Genomic DNA, 18,374 nt, shown 5'->3' on the forward strand with positions numbered 1-18,374 from the left:
TAGACAATGCTTGTGAGATATTGGTTCGTTATAGCTGTTCGTCTGAATGTCAAATTGCTCCGTCCTCCCTATAGGAGTGCACTACGTAGGGTACGAGAGCGTGGCTTATACAGTACAGTCTTCGTAGTGTCCAGTAGGGAGCCATTTAATGAGTTGTACTGTATGATGACACCTGGTTAAGTACTTCAGAAAGCTTCACAGATGTAGATACGTATTTATCTGCATTATAGGTGGATCATCATTCTCTCTCTCTCTCTCTCTCTCTCTCCAGATATTTCCTACATGGCGTTTGTCGAGAGGGGAACAGGTGCATGTTTTCACATGATCTGGCAACCAGCAAACCTTCAACAATATGTAAATTTTATCAGAAAGGTGTATGTGCTTATGGTGATCGGTGCAGGTAAGTTACAATGGCAATTTTGAAGTTGCTGTAGCGTCAGAATTCATATAATACACTTAGGTGTGCCAGATTTATTATTATTTCCTTTGTGTAAGGCTTGTTTTTGTTTCAGATATGACCACATCAAGCCGGGTGGCCGTGGAAGCGGACCTCCTATGGATCACACAAACAGAGCCAGTAGTGCGGGCGCGTCTGTCCTGCCCTCCACGGGACCTGGACCTCCACCAAGCGCCACAAGAATCACGAAGAAGCCAATCGTGCTGAGAGACAGAGGTAGACAGTCGTTCTATTTGGTGTGTGTGTGTGTGGTGGTGGTGGTTTGTTTTTTCCTCACCATTCATCTTTGTGCTATCTCTAATAACTTGTGAAATTTGTTTCTGAATTTCTCTTTTTATTTGTTCGTGTTATATTGGAAATATTTTTTTATCTGTATTTGGAGAGAACATGTATACAGTACTGTGCAAAAGTCTTAGGTACCTTTTTTTTTTCCTCCATACAAACTTTTATTTATTTATAGATTTCTATTTTATGACTTCTACATTATCGAGTCAGTACAAAAACATTTTAGAGTCCAAGCGTTCGTTTTCCAGCACAACATTACATGTTACAGAAAAAAAAAAGTTTGCATCTGAGCAGCATGTTACATAAGAGAGCACTTTTCAGATGAAAAAAGAAAACGTAATGAAGGCTGTTGGGTTTTGGTGCAAAATGAAGAAGGAAGTGTGATAGTCAAAGTGTCCAGAAGAACTGTGGCTGGTTCTGTAAGATGCTCAGTAAAACCTACAGCTCATTTCCTTATAAAACTGCACTCATTGGACCTCAGACTACTATTTTTTTTTAAAGCAAAGGGTCATCTCAAATACTGACTTTGTTTCATTTATTATGGCTTACTGCTGTTTAGAGTATTTTATTTTAATGTCGAAACATTTCATTTCATTATTTTTAAGCCATTTTTGGTCATGTGCCTAAGACTTTTGTACAGTTATATAAATTGTGTGTGTGTGTGTGTGTGTGTGTGTAGGAACTGGTGTATGTGGGAGATGATGCCTTTTTTTTAAACTTAACCTAGTTATTAAAGCATTTACTCAAAAGGAAGCAGTTAATATCAAATTGTAATGCTGATTAATATCTAAGGAATACTGCTTAGATTAAGTATACATAAATACTGTATATGTAATGAATGGGTTCCTTTCAGAGACGCACAGTAACACTGAGGAATAATGAGGGTATGGGTTTCTCTCTCTCTCTCTCTCCACTCACCAGAGGGTTAGACAGCCTGGATAAAATCTCTTGCTTATTTAAATTAATGTGCTGTTATTTTCTTCATATATATATATATATATATATATATATATATATATATATATATATATATAAAATTTATTTATTTTTGTTCAGGGTTTGCCTCATTCACTTTTTAAACCATAGCTCTACATCATTAAAATGTTTCGCCTTTTTTGGACTATTTTATTTTTAAAGGTAGACTGGATTTCAGATTTTTCAAGTTTAGGTCATAAAAAGAATTTTCCCTGACACCCATTTATTTTTGTTTAGTGGACCGAAAGCTACGGAATTCGAATCACAGACTTCAAATTTTATTCATTTTTTTCTATGAGAATAATTAATGGATTTAGGGCCACATGGCCCCTAAACTCTCTGCTATTTTTTTTCCTGCTTCACCATGACCCAATTCAAGATACTACTGTACATCATACGTGGTGGGCTTTCCCTGTTTGCATAAGGCATTGTGGGATACAAATTTGAAACAGGAGAGAAAAATGGAGGACATGAGCGTGCAAATGAAACGTGAAAAACCGACTACAGTAACAGAAAGCGAGAAGAAAAGACGTTATGTTGTGAAGGAAAGGAAACGCAGGACCAAACTAATAAATATCGGCAGTCAGTGAGCACCTCGGTGTGATCAGCTGTTCGTTTAGCAACAGAATGATGGAACTGTCAGTGCACGGTCAAGGTAAACCTGTAGATGGCAGTAATCCAGCACTGTATGCCAGCTGCTGTAAAACCCAAAAGAAGAAGCAGGTAAACCTGCGCATGCGCACACAGACTTCCTCTGTCTGATTTCATGCACATTATTTGCTAGGGAATCCCCTCAAATTAAATAACTTCCCAGCCACAGAGTGGCCTGTTTTTTGTTTGTTTGTTTTTGATATTACAGAAATAAACATGTATTACAATGACCAAATTTCAGAGGGAACTAAATTTCACCAATTTTATGAAATCGAAAGGCCGTCTAGCTTTAATAATCCTAAAATCCTTACCTTCTCTTCTCATAGCTTTAACCAGTGACAGTCGAGGGCAGCTGTACAGTGGAGAAAGTGCTGAGCTTCTGGATTGCTGGGATTTCAGAGACGTCTCTCAGGTCAAACCCCATAGCTACCTGGATGCAATCCGCACCGGGCTGGAGAGTTCAGCCACAGCCAGCCTGTACCCTGACATATCACATCCGGCCCTGCTTTGCCCTTACGCGGCTGCTGGCCAGTGTCACTATGGCGACACATGTCCGTATCTCCATGGTGACATGTGTGAAATTTGCAGGTTGCAAGTTTTACACCCGCATGACCCAGTGCAGAGAGCAGCACATGAGAAGGTGAGGGATGGTGTATATTTTTAATTTGTCTTTGTCTAAGCCCTTTACACTACATTACATTAGGTGTGTGTGTGTGTGTGTGTGTGTGTGGATTAAAAAAAAAGTTAGTTAAATATTCCAAATATATCATGCTCTAATTTATCAGTGTAAATTAGATTTATGGAAAAAATACGATTTGGGGCCAGAGAATGTTACAGGCACTAAAATAAAATTTTACCAAAGCCAGAATCTATGACTGTCCAGTTTATTAACATTTTGTGAAATAATATCATATTGCAGAACTTTCAGTTAAAATTTAAAATAAACCACTTAATCCATACAGCTAATTCCATAAGTAGGCGGATCAGACACTCGCTGGCCGTGCTGTGAAAATTACAGAGGTGGACAAAGTACTCAAGTTTATTACTTAAGTCAAAGTACAGATCCCACTGGTTAAACGTTACTCTGATACAAGTGAAAGTTGTCCAGTCAATTTTTTACTTAAGTTAAAGTACTGAAGTACTTGCTTTTAAAAATACTTAAGTATTAAAAGTACATTTTCTGTCAACGCATTGTTGTATTATTGTCACAACGCTGACAAAACCTAATGCCTCTGAAGCAACCGACTGGATTTACTGACTAGTTTGTAGAACCTGTAGAGCTGAAGCTCCACCTGACATGCTAGCAAACTCTTTTCAAACTCGAAATCATATTGGGTAGCTAATGTTACTAGAAAAAGATTTCTACATTCTGTTTATTTGGCAAGATTATGCTAAAGTTAACGTTATTCATGTTCGCGTAACTCCATTTTTACATGCTAACTAATAGTGTCCGAGTTAACTAGCTGTGTGCTAACGTTAGCCATGGACAAGGCTGTAACAACTTGGCAGGCAAATCCATGGAAAGTCATTTAACTAATCAGACTGCATAGCTATTGCAATGTTATCGCTAGCTCTAAAAGCACAGACAACTTCATTGCAAGCTTGGAATAAAATGTTTACATACCTCAATATGCTTCCGCAGCTTGGATGGCGAGTTTTTGTAGGCCGTGATGTGGTTCGTTTTTGGCAAACAAAGCAAAAAAAAAATGATGTTCTGCATTTAATTCTGAATTCAATGAGAAGTTGTAAGCAATTTGGATTGAATTAGAATTTTTACCTCATGTGCCTAACATAAGGTTGTACGGTATAGACCTAGGCTGAAGACAACGCCACATATTTCATGTTACCATACATTTCCTGTGTTGTCAATTACTGTATTTATTTTATTTCCTGGGTAAGACATCATTTCAAAATAATAGTGAAGGTATTAAAATAGTATTTTAATAATCAGATTAATTTATTGACTGTATCAGATTTTCAGTGAGTTGATGGTTTACGTACACTTTTGGCCGAATCCCATTTCACCCCTTGGACATACCCCTTGGCCCTTCCCCTCCATTTTGCGCGTTCACGTGAAGGGGTAGGGGTATCCCAATCCCAGTTAATGCGGAGGGGTAGGGGAAGGGGTAGGGCTTCTGTACCCCTCCAAACGGAGATTTTCCTGGAGCTGACTCCGAACGAAGGGGTTTGAGTGATTTCCCACAATGCCATGCGGATTTCAGCGAGATTTCATGCGGATTTCAGAAAGATGGCGGTTCCCGCGGCGAAAGATTGTCATAAATGTATTTTCTCCATTATTTACGTGTTTTAAGTTGTTATCCAGAGGAAACACGCCGCTTGATTCGCTTTCGAGATGAGAATGAGCAGCGATTTCTGAAATCCAAGCTGCTGCTAAAAAGCTTTGGGAGTGAGTATTGTTTTCGGTTGCTTGACTGCGTACGTTTTGTTCTGTTATTCTCGCTTTTATTGTTTACATGAGTGTTCTGACACCTCATTCTGTCGGATGTGGTGCACGAAGCGCCAAAGATATCCCATTCAGTGGTGTTAGTTAACAAATCACACCCTGCCAGCAGAGATTTCTGGTTCTGCCTCTGGCTCTGACTGGAGCGGCTGGTCGCAGCCAGTGACGCATTTGGTCGCGTTTTGCTAACGTAAACGCTGACGGAGGTACGCGATGACGTATGCGATCGTTGAAGGGCTATCCCAATACGTAGGGGTTGAATTTCAAGCCCTATCCCTTGTAGCTCAGTTTCAAGGGGAAGGGCCAAGGGGGAGGGGTAGGGGTAGAAATTAGAATTGGGATTGGGCCTTTTTGTGGCTACTGCCTCATATAGAGGAGGTAGCCACTACGTCATCGTGCTGTAAGAGTGTAACAATCGCGCACTGTGCATGCGCATACGCATGTTCCAATTAAAATGGCCAGTGAGTGTATACAATTCAGTTCACCATTTGAAATAAATGGACTAAAGAAATCACTTTCAGACATGTTTATGCTTATTACAGAGGGAAAGTGTGTTCGTATTTTAAAATATACTCCAGGTCGTCCCCCTTTCTTCGCCTTTTTCGGCCAGTGGTCCCATGTGTGTTGGAGATGTAACGCACTTCCGAGTTGTTACGGGAAGTCGTTGAAAAGAGTATCGAGACCACTGAGCTCTAGCGCAAGTCCTTTTCCGGGAAATAAGAGTTTGGGTCATGGCGACAGTGTGTGTATGTCCGCCTCGGTTTGGAGGTTTCAGTTTTGAAAACTGTAAGAGTAGAATAATGTAAAGTACAGACACTCGGTATATTTTACTTCTGTGAATTTTTTTTTTAATTGTTCATTTTTGGATTATGCTTCATTTTTGTGGCTACTGCCTCATAGAGTAAATATATATGCTATATTTACTGTATGGACATGGGATCAGAAAACAATTTTATTTATAAGCAGTAGCCACATGGACCCATAGGGTACCCTTTTTTTTTTGGTACTTGGTAGCATTGCCTTTTAATTGCTTGAACTTGAATCAAACACTTGGGGTGGCCTTCTGCAAGTTTCTCACAATACTATGCTGGAAATCTTGTCCATTCCTCCTGACAGAACTGATGTAACTCAGTCAGGTTTGTGGGCCTCCTTGTTTATACTTGCTTTTTTTCAGTTCAGTCCACAAATTTTCTATGAGGTTCAGGTCAGGGCTTTGTGATGGCCAGTCATCTTTAAGCCATTTTGTTAAAACATGGGAGGTATGCTTAGGATCATTGTCCTGATGGAAGACCCAGTTCTGATCAAGTTTTAACTTTCTAACTGATGCCTTGATGATGCTTCAGTATTTCTAGAGAATCCTCTTCCTTGTGATGCTATCTAAGGCCCCCAGTCACTTTCCAGCAAAACGCCCCAGAACATGATGCCGCCACCCCCATGCTTCACAGTTGTGATGGTGTTCCTCAGATTTAAAGCTTCAGCCTTTTCTCCTCTATAGTTAGCGCAGACAATTATGGCCAGTATGGATTGTTTTTTTGTTTTGTTTTTTGTCTCGTCAGACCAGAGAACTTCTCTCTAAAAGGCTTAAAACTTCAGTCTGGCCTTTTTTTTATGCTGCTCTTGGATGAGGGGATTCTTACTTATGTGCCGACATTTCAGGCCACGCAAGACTCCTGGAGTTCAACCTTTTATTTATTTATTTAAAGTGCAGAAAAAGGCACTGGCTCCAGAGGTGGACAAAGTACCCAACTTCATTACTTAAGTCAAAGTACAGATCCCACTGGTCAAATGTTACTCCTATACAAGTGAAAGTTGTCCAGTCAATTTTTTACTTAAGTTAAAGTACTGAAGTACTCATCTCATCTCATTATCTGTAGCCGCTTTATCCAGTTCTACAGGGTCGCAGGCAAGCTGGAGCCTATCCCAGCTGACTACGGGCGAAAGGCGGGGTACACCCTGGACAAGTCGCCAGGTCATCACAGGGCTGACACATAGACACAGACAACCATTCACACTCACATTCACACCTACGGTCAATTTAGAGTCACCAGTTAACCTAACCTGCATGTCTTTGGACTGTGGGGGAAACCGGAGCACCCGGAGGAAACCCACAGGGAGAACATGCAAACTCCGCACAGAAAGGCCCTCGCCGGCCACGGGGCTCGAACCCGGACCTTCTTGCTGTGAGGCGACAGCGCTAACCACTAAACCACCGTGCCGCCTACTGAAGTACTTGCTTTTAAAAACACTTAAGTATTAAAAGTACATTTTCTGTCAGTGCACCATTGTATTATTGCCACAGCGCTTACAATACCTAATGCTGTTACCAAAGACAGAAATGTGAATTCACAAAATGAACACATGCTGTGCCGTCATGTTGGTTTAACGTTAAGCTAGCTAGTCAGTGAAACTCCACCTGACTTCTAGCAAACTCTTTTTTTCAAACTTGATCATATTGGGTAGCTAATGCTACTAGAAAAGAAAGATTTCTACATTTTATTTGGCAAGATTATACTAAAACATATTTCTGAAAGGACTTCAGGTAAGTTAACGCTATTCATGTTAGCGTAACTCTGTTTTTACATGCTAATTAACAGTGTCTACGTTAACTAGCTATGTGTTATCGTTAGCCGTGGACAAGGCGATGGTAACTTGGTGGGCAAGTCCATAGAAAGTCATTTGACTAACCAGACTGCATAGCTATTGCAATGTTATCGCTAGCTCTAAAAGCACAGACAAGTTCGTTGCAAGCTTTCTCTTGGAATAAAACATTTATATACCTCAATACGCTTCTGCAGGTTGAATGGCGAGCTTTTGTAGGCTGTGATGTGGTTCATTTTAGGCAAACAATTAAAACAAAACAAATCTTTATTCCTTTCAGAAAACTGAAACATGGATTCATGGGCCATGGGTGTGTTTATTCCCCAGAAAAACCACCTCTTTCCATTCTGCCATCAACTGATCATATTTAAATAACGCTGCTGAGAACTCACTGAACTTGATTTTATACAGTCTATGGACGTGACCCTAGTGATTACTTATAGGCTGTCTCAATGTCACCTGCGAAAAAAACCCAATCACGTTTTAGAAAAGAAAAGAAAGTCCACGTTTAAAGCCGCTTCATAGTAACAAGTAACGAGGACCTTGATAGCAATGTAGTGGAGTGAAAAGAACGATATTTGCCTTTTAAATGTAGTGAAGTTAAAGTCATAAGTTTCCAAAAAAAAAAAAAAACTCAAGTAAAGTACAGATACTCAAAAAGTGTACTTAAGTACAGTACTCAAGTAAATGTACTTTGTTACTGTCCACCTCTGACTGGCTCTAAAGTTAGGCCCCTAAATACAACCACAGGTGCAGTCACCAGTCAGAAGCTTCTAAAAGGCATTCTGTCAATTTCTGGAATCTTCCAGACTGTTTAAAGAGGCAGTCAACTTGGTTTGTTTGACCCACGAGAATTTTGATATAGTGAATTAATACTAAAATAAATCTGTCTCTAATTGATCTTTTTTTACAAATGATTTTGGACGTGAACAAAGTAAATGCTGTAAATAACCTGTCAAATGTATGGTAACGTGAAATCCTGACGTTGAGGAAGATTATCTGAATATCTAGGTGTTTTGTAACTTTTGCCTCAACTGTAGTTGGAGAATTATCATGAAGTTCATTTTGTGCTCGTCCTCTGCAGGTGTGTATGACGGCGTTTGAGAAGGACATGGAGCAGGCATTTGCGGTGCAGCAGAGCCAGGAGAAAGTGTGCAGTATCTGCATGGAGGTGGTGTATGAGAAGGCGTCCCCATCCGAGCGGCGCTTCGGCATCCTGTCCAGCTGCTGCCACACCTACTGCCTCAGCTGCATCCGCCAGTGGCGCTGCGCCAAGCAGTTTGACAACAAGATCATCAAGTAAGTAACTTCATCTGAGGAGAGTCATTAGATGAAAGGGTGATTTTTAAAAACCTGGTGATCTGCTTATCAGTATGAAGGTATTTTGAGATCCGATAAAGTTTCTGTAAACTGAGTCAATAATTATGTAAACTACATAATACAGAATGATTGAATAATATTGTAGAACAGTTGCTTCTACACAAAGCATCATGTGGTGGTTTTATGATCCATGTTGTTACCGGCGTAAAAAAAAAAGATGCTTCAAAAGACTTAAAAAATCATTGTAAAATTTGGGAATGCATTGAATTTATGACCGTTTGTTAGAACGCAATTACCCCCATGTTGACACATGGCCAGTACCAGTTTTGTCACATTTACTATTTAATAGACCGTAATATCAGCAAATGTGGTCATTAAAAATGAGGGGCAGTGGTTGCTCAGTGGATAAGATGTTGGACTTCTGATCAGAAGGTGGACCGTAGGTGCTAAAGAGGGCAACTGGGCTTGCTTGAAATTCTTGAAGATGTTTCACCTCTCATCCGAAAGGCTGAAGTTTCACCTTTTGGATGAGAGGTGAAACGTCTTCAAGAATTTCAAGCAAGTCCAGTTGCTGCCTTTAGCATCTATGGTTTACGATGACCTGGAAGACTGAGAGCATTCACAGTGATCAGAAGGTGATGAGTTCAAATCCCAGCACTACCAAGCTACCACTGTTGGGCCCTTGATAAACGCCCTTAATTTCCAGCGGCTAAAACTATTAGAACACGTTTGGCAGCCATCACTGCTTACTGACCTACAGTGGTGCTTGAAAGTTTGTGAACCCTTTAGAATTTTCTATATTTCTGCATAAATATGACCTAAAACATCATCAGATTTTCACACAAGTCCTAAAAGTAGATAAAGAGAACCCAGTTCAACAAATGAGACAAAAATATTATACTTGGTCATTTATTTATTGAGGAAAATGATCCAATATTACATATCTGTGAGTGGCAAAAGTACAGTATGTGAACCTTTGCTTTCAGTATCTGGTGTGACCCCCTTGTGCAGCAATAACTGCAACTAAACGTTTCTGTTAACTGTTGATCAGTCCTGCACTCCGGCTTGGAGGAATTTTAGCCCATTCCTCCGTACAGAACAGCTTCAACTCTGGGATGTTGGTGGGTTTCTTCACATGAACTGCTCGCTTCAGGTCCTTCCACAACATTTCGATTGGATTAAGGTCAGGACTTTGACGTGGCCATTCCAAAACATTAACTTTATTCTTCTTTAAACATTCTTTGGTAGAACGACTTGTGTGCTTAGGGTCATTGACTTGCTGCATGACCCACCTTCTCTTGAGATTCAGTTCATGGACATTCATGGAGATTCATTCCTGACATTTTCCTTTAGAATTCGCTGGTATAATTCAGAATTCGTTGTTCCATCAATGATGGCAAGCCGTCCTGGCCTACATGCTGCAAAATGGGCCCAAACCATGATACTACCACCACCATGTTTCACAGATGGGATAAGGTTCTTATGCTGGAATGCAGTGTTTTCCTTTCTCCAAACATAACACTTCTTATAATTTAAACCAAAAAGTTCTATTTTGGTCTCATGCGTCCACAGAACATTTTTCCAATATCCTTCTGGCTTGTGCACATGATCTTTAGCAAACTGCAGACGAGCAGCAGTGTTCTATTTGGAGAGCAGTGGCTTTCTCCTTGCAACCCTGCCATGCACACCATTGTTGTTCAGTGTTCTCCTGATGGTGGACTCATGAACATTAACATTAGCCAGTGTGAGAGAGGCCTTCAGTTGCTTAGAAGTTACCCTGGGGTCCTTTGTGACCTCGCCAACTATTACACGTCTTGCTCTTGGAGTGATCTTTGTTGGTCGACCACTCCTGGGGAGGGTAACAATGGTCTTGAATTTCCTCCATTTGTACACAATCTGTCTGACTGTGGATTGGTGGAGTCCAAACTCTTTAGAGATGGTTTTGTAACCTTTTCCAGCCTGATGAGCATCAACAATGCTTTTTCTGAGGTCCTCAGAAATCTCCTTTGTTCGTGCCATGATACACTTCCACAAACATGTGTTGTGAAGATCTGACTGATAGATCCCTGTTATTTAAATAAAACAGGGTGCCCACTCACACCTGATTGTCATCCCATTGATTGAAAACACCTGACTTGAATTTCACCTTCAAATTAACTGCTCATCCTAGAGGTTCACATACTTTTGTCACTCACAGATATGTAATATTGGATCATTTTCCTCAATAAATAAATGACCAAGTATAATATTTTTGTCTCATTTGTTTAACTGGGTTCTCTTTATCTACTTTTAGGACTTGTGTGAAAATCCGATCTTGTTTTGGGTCATATTTATGCAGAAATATAGAAAATTCTCAAGGGTTCACAAACTTTCAAGCACCACTGTATATGGCATCTTTGCTAATATTTCAAACATGTTTTATATGATTTATTCTGTTTTTAGCTCTTATTTGTACTATTTATTGAAAGTTAACTATTCGAACTTTGCTTTTAAATTGTCACTTTTGCTTTCATTTCTTAAACTGCACCTTCGGGGGTTGTCCCAAAAGTAATATCGTGTTTTACAATGACAAAGTGCTTAAACTTGAACTGAACTTCAATTATTCAACTGAGTAGATTCAAATAGTTACCACAAACCAGAAAAATTATTTTAAGTAAACTGAGGTTGGAAATAATATAACTGGTATAATAAAAATAATAATAATCGTACTTGGCATTAGTTAGCACTAATTACCTACCATTTCATATTTTGCAATAATTTCCATTTATTTACAACCCCGATTCCAAAAAAGTTGGGACAAAGTACAAATTGTAAATAAAAACGGAATGCAATAATTTACAAGTCTCAAAAACTGATATTGTATTCACAATAGAACATGGACAACATATCAAATGTTGAAAGTGAGACATTTTGAAATTTCATGCTAAAACTCTATAGTTCAAAGAAGAAGCCGTATCTAAACATGATCCAGAAGCGCAGACGTCTTCTCTGGGCCAAGGCTCATTTAAAATGGACTGTGGCAAAGTGGAAAACTGTTCTGTGATCAGACGAATCAAAATTTGAAGTTCTTTATGGAAATCAGGGACGCCGTGCCATTCGGACTAAAGAGGAGAAGGACGACCCAAGTTGTTATCAGCGCTCAGTTCAGAAGCCTGCATCTCTGATGGTATGGGGTTGCATTAGTGCGTGTGGCATGGGCAGCTTACACATCTGGAAAGACACCATCAATGCTGAAAGGTATATCCAGGTTCTAGAGCAACATATGCTCCCATCCAGACGACGTCTCTTTCAGGGAAGACCTTGCATTTCGGGGTTGTATTTGTAGGATTTAGTTTGAATGCAAACCTTAAAGCATATACACAGAACCATGGCCTCACTTTGTTTATACAATGCCTTGAGACCTCAAGAATGGCACAGGAATAGTTTTAAGCGTTAACAACAAATCTAATATATTAATTTTTATGATTAAAGTGATTTCATATAGGTAGTGGTCTGAGTGAATGACCTTGACATCTGTGATGTCACAGCAGGAAGTCTATCGGTCTCATCGCCATTTCTGCTATATTAAAACACAGAGCTAACTGCAACTCCGATCCTCCATTTTGAGCTAATTTATCGCCATGCCACGTAGATGTGTTGCTGGCCATTGCAGCAACATGACAGAGGGTGGATTTATGTTGCATTCATGGCCCAAGAATGATCAAACTGCAAAGATTTGGATGCGTTTTGTGAGAAATTCACAGATTGGGCGCCTACGAAGTGGTCTTTCCTCTGCTCTGCACATTTTACTGAGGACTTGTACGAGATCTCTGATCTGTCGAGGAGTGTTGGCTATAAGCCCGTATTGAAAGAGGGTGCAGTACCAACAATTAAAGGAAAAGAAAACTACAAGGAAAGTAAGTTCAGTTGCACCAGTTCTCCCGGAGTGTGAGCCGAGCAGTAATGGCGGAGTACTTGGTATGGAGAATGAGTGAACCAGTTGTCAGATTTCTCCACTAGGGTTGGGCGGTATTACGGTAAGAAGGTATCCCGAGGTATCCAAAAGTACCAACGGTATCGGTCTCATTACCGTCATTTTAAAAAAATATATAATATCTAAATAAATATGGAGTACATGAGGTCATAATATAAAATAATAAATTGAAGATCATCCCGAATAACTGTGTGATCGTATTTTCACTAATTCTATCAATTTCCTAAAGAAGTTCTCATCGCGTGCAGGGTTGTTTATGTCGTTACCATGGCAACCCTGCGTGACATTTGGAGTCTGACAGAAAGCTTCGCAAGAGACTGAGACCGCGGTTGAAAGATGGCAAGTCAAGATAACGAGTTAGTGGCAAAAAAAAAAAATACAACATCGGCAGTGTGGCAGTATTTTGGTTTCAAACCAAACGAAAAGGAAGAGCCAGCAATAATGTAAATGACCGCGCAAAATCGAAAAAAATCTAATATGTCCCCTAAGGCACACCATAGCCTGGGGTACTCCACTTCCACGAGATCTCTCCAATGAGTTGTGTTTTGAGTAGGTTACATGAGTAACAACAAGGTAAAATAATATAACGTATGACATTTGGGATGTGGGTAATAAACGTTTGAAATGTCATCTACTGAAGAAACGGAAGAAAACATCGTAGCGTAAACTGTTAGGTTTCTGGTGGGAATTAGCAATGCGCTTGCTATCTTTGTTGGGTGTGTTAAACCGTATGGATTTAAGTGGAATAATTGTAAGGAGTTATGTGATCAAGACAACGTTTTAAGCAAGGTAAGGCCATTTGATTATTAATTTCCCCGCCACGGCATGACGTGGGCCCATATGATTTTGCCTTGTGCAGCTATCACGCATTTGAATTAGGTTCGCCTCATTTGTGCTGAAGAATATGGTTTATCGCGCAGTCTAAACGGACTTGGGTGTTGGTTGATTCTTTTTCTTTTCTTTTTTTATTTCCCATGCTTGAAAGGGTATGATCCTGCTCATCGTGTACTTTTTTTGATGGAGTAGGTGAAATAGTGCTGCAAATGGCGTTTCAACGCAGACGTGTAAACGACAGTTGAATGCTATTTTCAAGATGAAGGAAGAGTTGCGTGATGCTTTGAAATATCTCTTAATCCATTCATCAATGCACAAAATTCGCTTTGCTGCTTAATCCATACCACAATGCACATAATTCGCTATGCTGCTTTTAAATAGTACATTTGAGGCATAGGCGCAGGTCTGGACAAGGTCCGCCGGTATAGGCGCACGTTACACAGTAGGCCGAAACAAAAATATTTTTTTCTCGGTAATACCGTATACCCCGGGAAAACACAGACAGTTTAAAGGTATCAAAATTTGGATACCGCCCAACCCTATTCTCCACTGGATATGCTTTCTTTTCCCCCGCTGGATATGCTTGCCTCAGCAGCAATATCTCGCCCTTGCGTGGAATAAGCGAATGAACGAACAACTGAAAGTCAAATTGTTTCAAAACAATCGGCCACAAACTTGGCCTTCAAGAAGCGAGAACACAGACGGGAAAGATGCAACTCTCATTTGGTTACATCATAACAAAAACAACACTTGTTGTTTACCTGCATTTAGATTAATACATGTAACTTGTATTGTGTGTTTCAGTTACCAGTATGATTTATTTAATTTGCTTCAGAATGTGATTGTCTCAGTTTGTCTGATTATTTAATTAGCCTTTTATGTTTTATCAGTGAAAATGCATGCATGTACATGTATGCTGCATAAGTTAGAACACCTATCCTGTTTTAATGAGAGTCACATGAGACTGTCAGTTCAATTCCATCCAGTTCTCTGACAGACGGCTTTATTCTCAGGCTTTATTTCGTAAGGTGGGGGGCCTCCGTGGCCGATGTGTTACTACCGGGCTCACTTTCCGATGGTTCGAACTGATACTGTTCTACATGTATAGCAGTAGCATGTACACACACACACACCAATTTCAGGACTATCACAGTCGGGTGTATTGCTATCTGAGGAATCCGAAGAATCTCCAGTAAATCCGAACGAAGAGGCCATTGCAACCACTCTCGCCTGCCGAGTCCGGCTTTGGTCTATAGCACCGGTTCCTGCTGTGACGTCACGCACTCAGGGCTGGCTGGCTCAGCGGGGCAGCTCGAATGCCAACTTTGCGGTCGATTTTAACTCTGAAAAAAAATATATATATAATTTTTTTTTTTTTTTTTAAATTCCCATTTATGCAGTATACAAGAGTCAAGGATGGAGATACTACCCACTGAGAAATGTATTTAAAAATAAAGGTTTTGCGTATCTCCTTTAAGGTTTTATATCACCAAATAATAATTTGTATAAATAATTGGTTCTTCAAAGCCTGAGTTGTTGTTCTTCTTGTTAACGCTGATGATGAAAAAGAAGCAAATTATCGTGTTTAACTATTAAAAGAATGTTGTTGTTGTTGAGTGTAAAGCTCCTGCTTTGTGTGATGCGCAGGTCTTGTCCAGAATGCCGGGTTGTGTCTGAGTTTGTTATTCCCAGCATGTACTGGGTAGAAGATCAGGAGGAAAAGAATCGTCTCATTGAGGAGTTCAAATCTGGAGTCAGGTGAGCTAAAAGAGTAATCTTCATTTGTCATGACTACAATAGTGCCTTTCCACTGGACGTTGCAGTACAGTATGGTGACCAAACTGATGTGTTCCAACATTTTGTTGGTGTTTCCATTGGCAGCTGACCCGTACTGTAACTCGGCACCCTTGCTGAATTTTATTACCCTTGTTACCAGAGTACCAAATGTACCAGACATTGCTATTTGTGTGGGGCAAACCATCAGATGACATCGTCACAGACTTTTTATGAGAGACCACTTGCGTCAGACAACCTTCATTTCGAAAGGGGGGGAAAAAACCACTAGCTAGAATAATGAGCAGAACAGCACAACAGTCGTCAATTGTAGCATAGTGACTGTTTGTTTGCCAAAGTTTAATTTTCTTTCCAGTTGCCCCTTTTAGTGCCCATATGACGGTGCATGATAATGACATTTAATGTTCCAGATTTGTTTTTATTTGCCCTCATTGTTTTGTTTTTATTGCCATTGGTACTTTATCTTTAAATGAGGTCGTATCCCAAATAGCCTCCTCTTCATTATATATGTTCACTATCAGGTGAGGTAAAACAATGGTATTGTAGAATGGATGAACCGTACCGGTCAAAAGTTTAGACACGCTTTATAATTCAGTGGTTTTTCTTTACTTTTATTAATGTCTTAATGTCGTTTCTCTTTACTTAGCTGAACGGTTCTTGACATAATATGGATTACTACAGTCGTGTTATAGGGCTATTTACTGTATTTTTATTATTTACTATTTGATCTTAAACTCATTAAAAAGGCAAGAAATTGCACTAATTAACTTTTGACAAGGTTAATTGAAAAGCATTCCAGGTGACTACCTCATGAAGCTGGTTACGATAATGCCAATAGTGTACAAAGCATCAAGGTAAACGCTGGATACTGTTGAAGACTAAAATATGATTATTATTATTTTTTTTTTTAAACCACATAGTTCCATGTGTTATTTCATAGTATTGAAGTCTTCAGTATTGTTCTACAATATAGAAAATATTCAGTAGAATAGCTTTCAAAGCAAATCTGGGTAGATCTATGAATTAAACAGAAACTTTTGAAGTCTTCAGTGTTGTCCTACAATTTAGAAAACAGTCAAAATACAGAAAATCCTATGAATGAGTAGGGGTGTCCAAACTTTTGACCGGTACTATAGTGTCACAGAAAATGTGCGATTCCTTGAGGGTTTTTTGTTTGTTTGTTTTTAAAGGAGAACTGAAGTCATTTTTAAACTTGCTTTATTTCTTAATTAACGTGTTATTCAATTACGGTTTCGGTTTTAGTAACCTTATATCGTGACTCGTATTGGCAACTAATTGCAATTAAATATTATACTTATCAGCCTGTTCGGTTTTTAGCCATGTTGAATTTAGTTCGTTTGGTCCACGGCAGGCGTCGCTTATCCGTGCGATCTTCACGAGGCTTGTGCGAGACTTCGAAACGTGAAGTGTCAGCCAGGTGTCAGTGCCGCCATTTTGAAAACTGTTTTCCAACGAAATATCGCACAAAAACGAGTTTAAATGACGATTACTGACTACTTTTTTTTCAAACTTTCCTGATCTCTATCAAAACAAACAAAACTTCCAGCTCGATTACATCAGCATTCGAAAGATCATCTTTTGACAATGTTGGCAGATATTGGTCGCTTTGATTTCCGCTGTACGTTTTACTTCTGTCCTACGATGTCTCGCACAGGTCTCAACGCATCTCATTTACGGCCATTGCTTTGACATATGGACTGATATATTACAGAGCATATTTCAAACACTCATAACTTGCTATAGCAGTGACAAAATAGCTATCAAAAATGCATTCCTATATTTAATAACACGAGAAATAGAATTTTGATGATAAAAAAAATTTGCCTTCAGTTCTCCATTAAATTTCATAATGTCTGATGGTTTGCCAACATCAGAAAGTATATTTTAACTTGGTTGCTTGATTTGCGTATCCCGGTACTACAGGCAAACAAACTTGTAACAAGCCACAGTGTCTCAAATTTATTCTTTTCACGTAAAACTGTAGGTTTTTCAAAAATCTTTATCAAAAATGTAAATGACTGTTAATTTCAAGTGTTATTTTACTAATAAGGCCCAACACTAGTCACCCCGCTTCCTTCAGAAAGCCTTCACAGCTACTGTTACATGATGGGAAACGTTCCTTCTTTATGAACTGGAACCATCAGTTAGTGGTTGATTTAATGGTGATGACAAATTTAACATAAAATATTTAAAAGACTCAGTTTATAAAGATCAGTTTGTAAGTGTTGTTGTAAAATATACAGCAATAACTGTGATATTTTAAAATGTAATGTAACTTAATTTATCACAATGGTATTTTAAAGGGGATATGCAGAACCATGGCCTCACTTTTGTTTATAAATGCCTTGAGACCTCAAGAATGGCACAGGAATAGATTTTAAGCGTTAACAATTAAATCTAATATAGTCATTTTTACGATTAAAATGATTCATATAGGTAGCGGTCTGAGTGAATGACCTTGATGTCACAGCAGGAAGGCTATTGGTCTCATCGCCATTTCCGCTATATTAAAACACAGCGCTAACTGCAACTCCGATCCTCCATTTTGAGCTAATTTATCGCCATGCCACGTAGATGTTGCTGCACCCGCCAGCAACACATGACAGAAGGTGGATTTACGTTGCATTCATGGCCCAAGCATGTACAAACTGCAAAGATTTGGACACGTTTTGCAAGAAGTTCACGGGCACATTGGGAGCCTACGAAGTGGTCTCTTCTCTGCTCTGCCCATTTTACTGAGGACTCGTACAAGACCTCTGGTCTGTTGAGGAGCGTTGGCTATAAACCCGTATTGAGAAAGGGTGAAGTACCAATAATTAAATAACACTACAAGAAAAGGAAAGTATTTATTTATTTATTTTTTAAAAGGAAAGTAAGTTCCTTTGCATCCGTTCTCCTGGAGTGTGAGCCGAGGGTTGTTGGTAAAACGCGAGACGGAATGTGACGGGACATATTATCGCTTGGGCAGTGACCTCCCCATAGTTGTAGCTTAAACCGGTGACGTC

The 18,374-nt window shown here is 39.5% G+C and overlaps 1 protein-coding gene across 1 annotated transcript in view; it reads left to right on the forward strand.

Moving 5' to 3' along the window:
• mkrn2 (makorin, ring finger protein, 2) overlaps positions 1-18,374 on the forward strand; it is a 28,003-nt gene that overhangs the window by 568 nt on the left and 9,061 nt on the right. The window contains exons 2-6 of the mRNA XM_060910270.1: positions 272-400; positions 513-673; positions 2,695-3,008; positions 8,512-8,726; positions 15,202-15,312. Of these exons, the coding sequence (XP_060766253.1) occupies positions 272-400; positions 513-673; positions 2,695-3,008; positions 8,512-8,726; positions 15,202-15,312 (930 nt within the window). The remainder of the gene's footprint in view (positions 1-271; positions 401-512; positions 674-2,694; positions 3,009-8,511; positions 8,727-15,201; positions 15,313-18,374) is intronic.

The sequence above is a fragment of the Neoarius graeffei genome, chromosome 26 (genome assembly GCF_027579695.1).
Source record: "Neoarius graeffei isolate fNeoGra1 chromosome 26, fNeoGra1.pri, whole genome shotgun sequence".
In the NCBI taxonomy this organism is placed as follows: domain Eukaryota; kingdom Metazoa; phylum Chordata; class Actinopteri; order Siluriformes; family Ariidae; genus Neoarius; species Neoarius graeffei.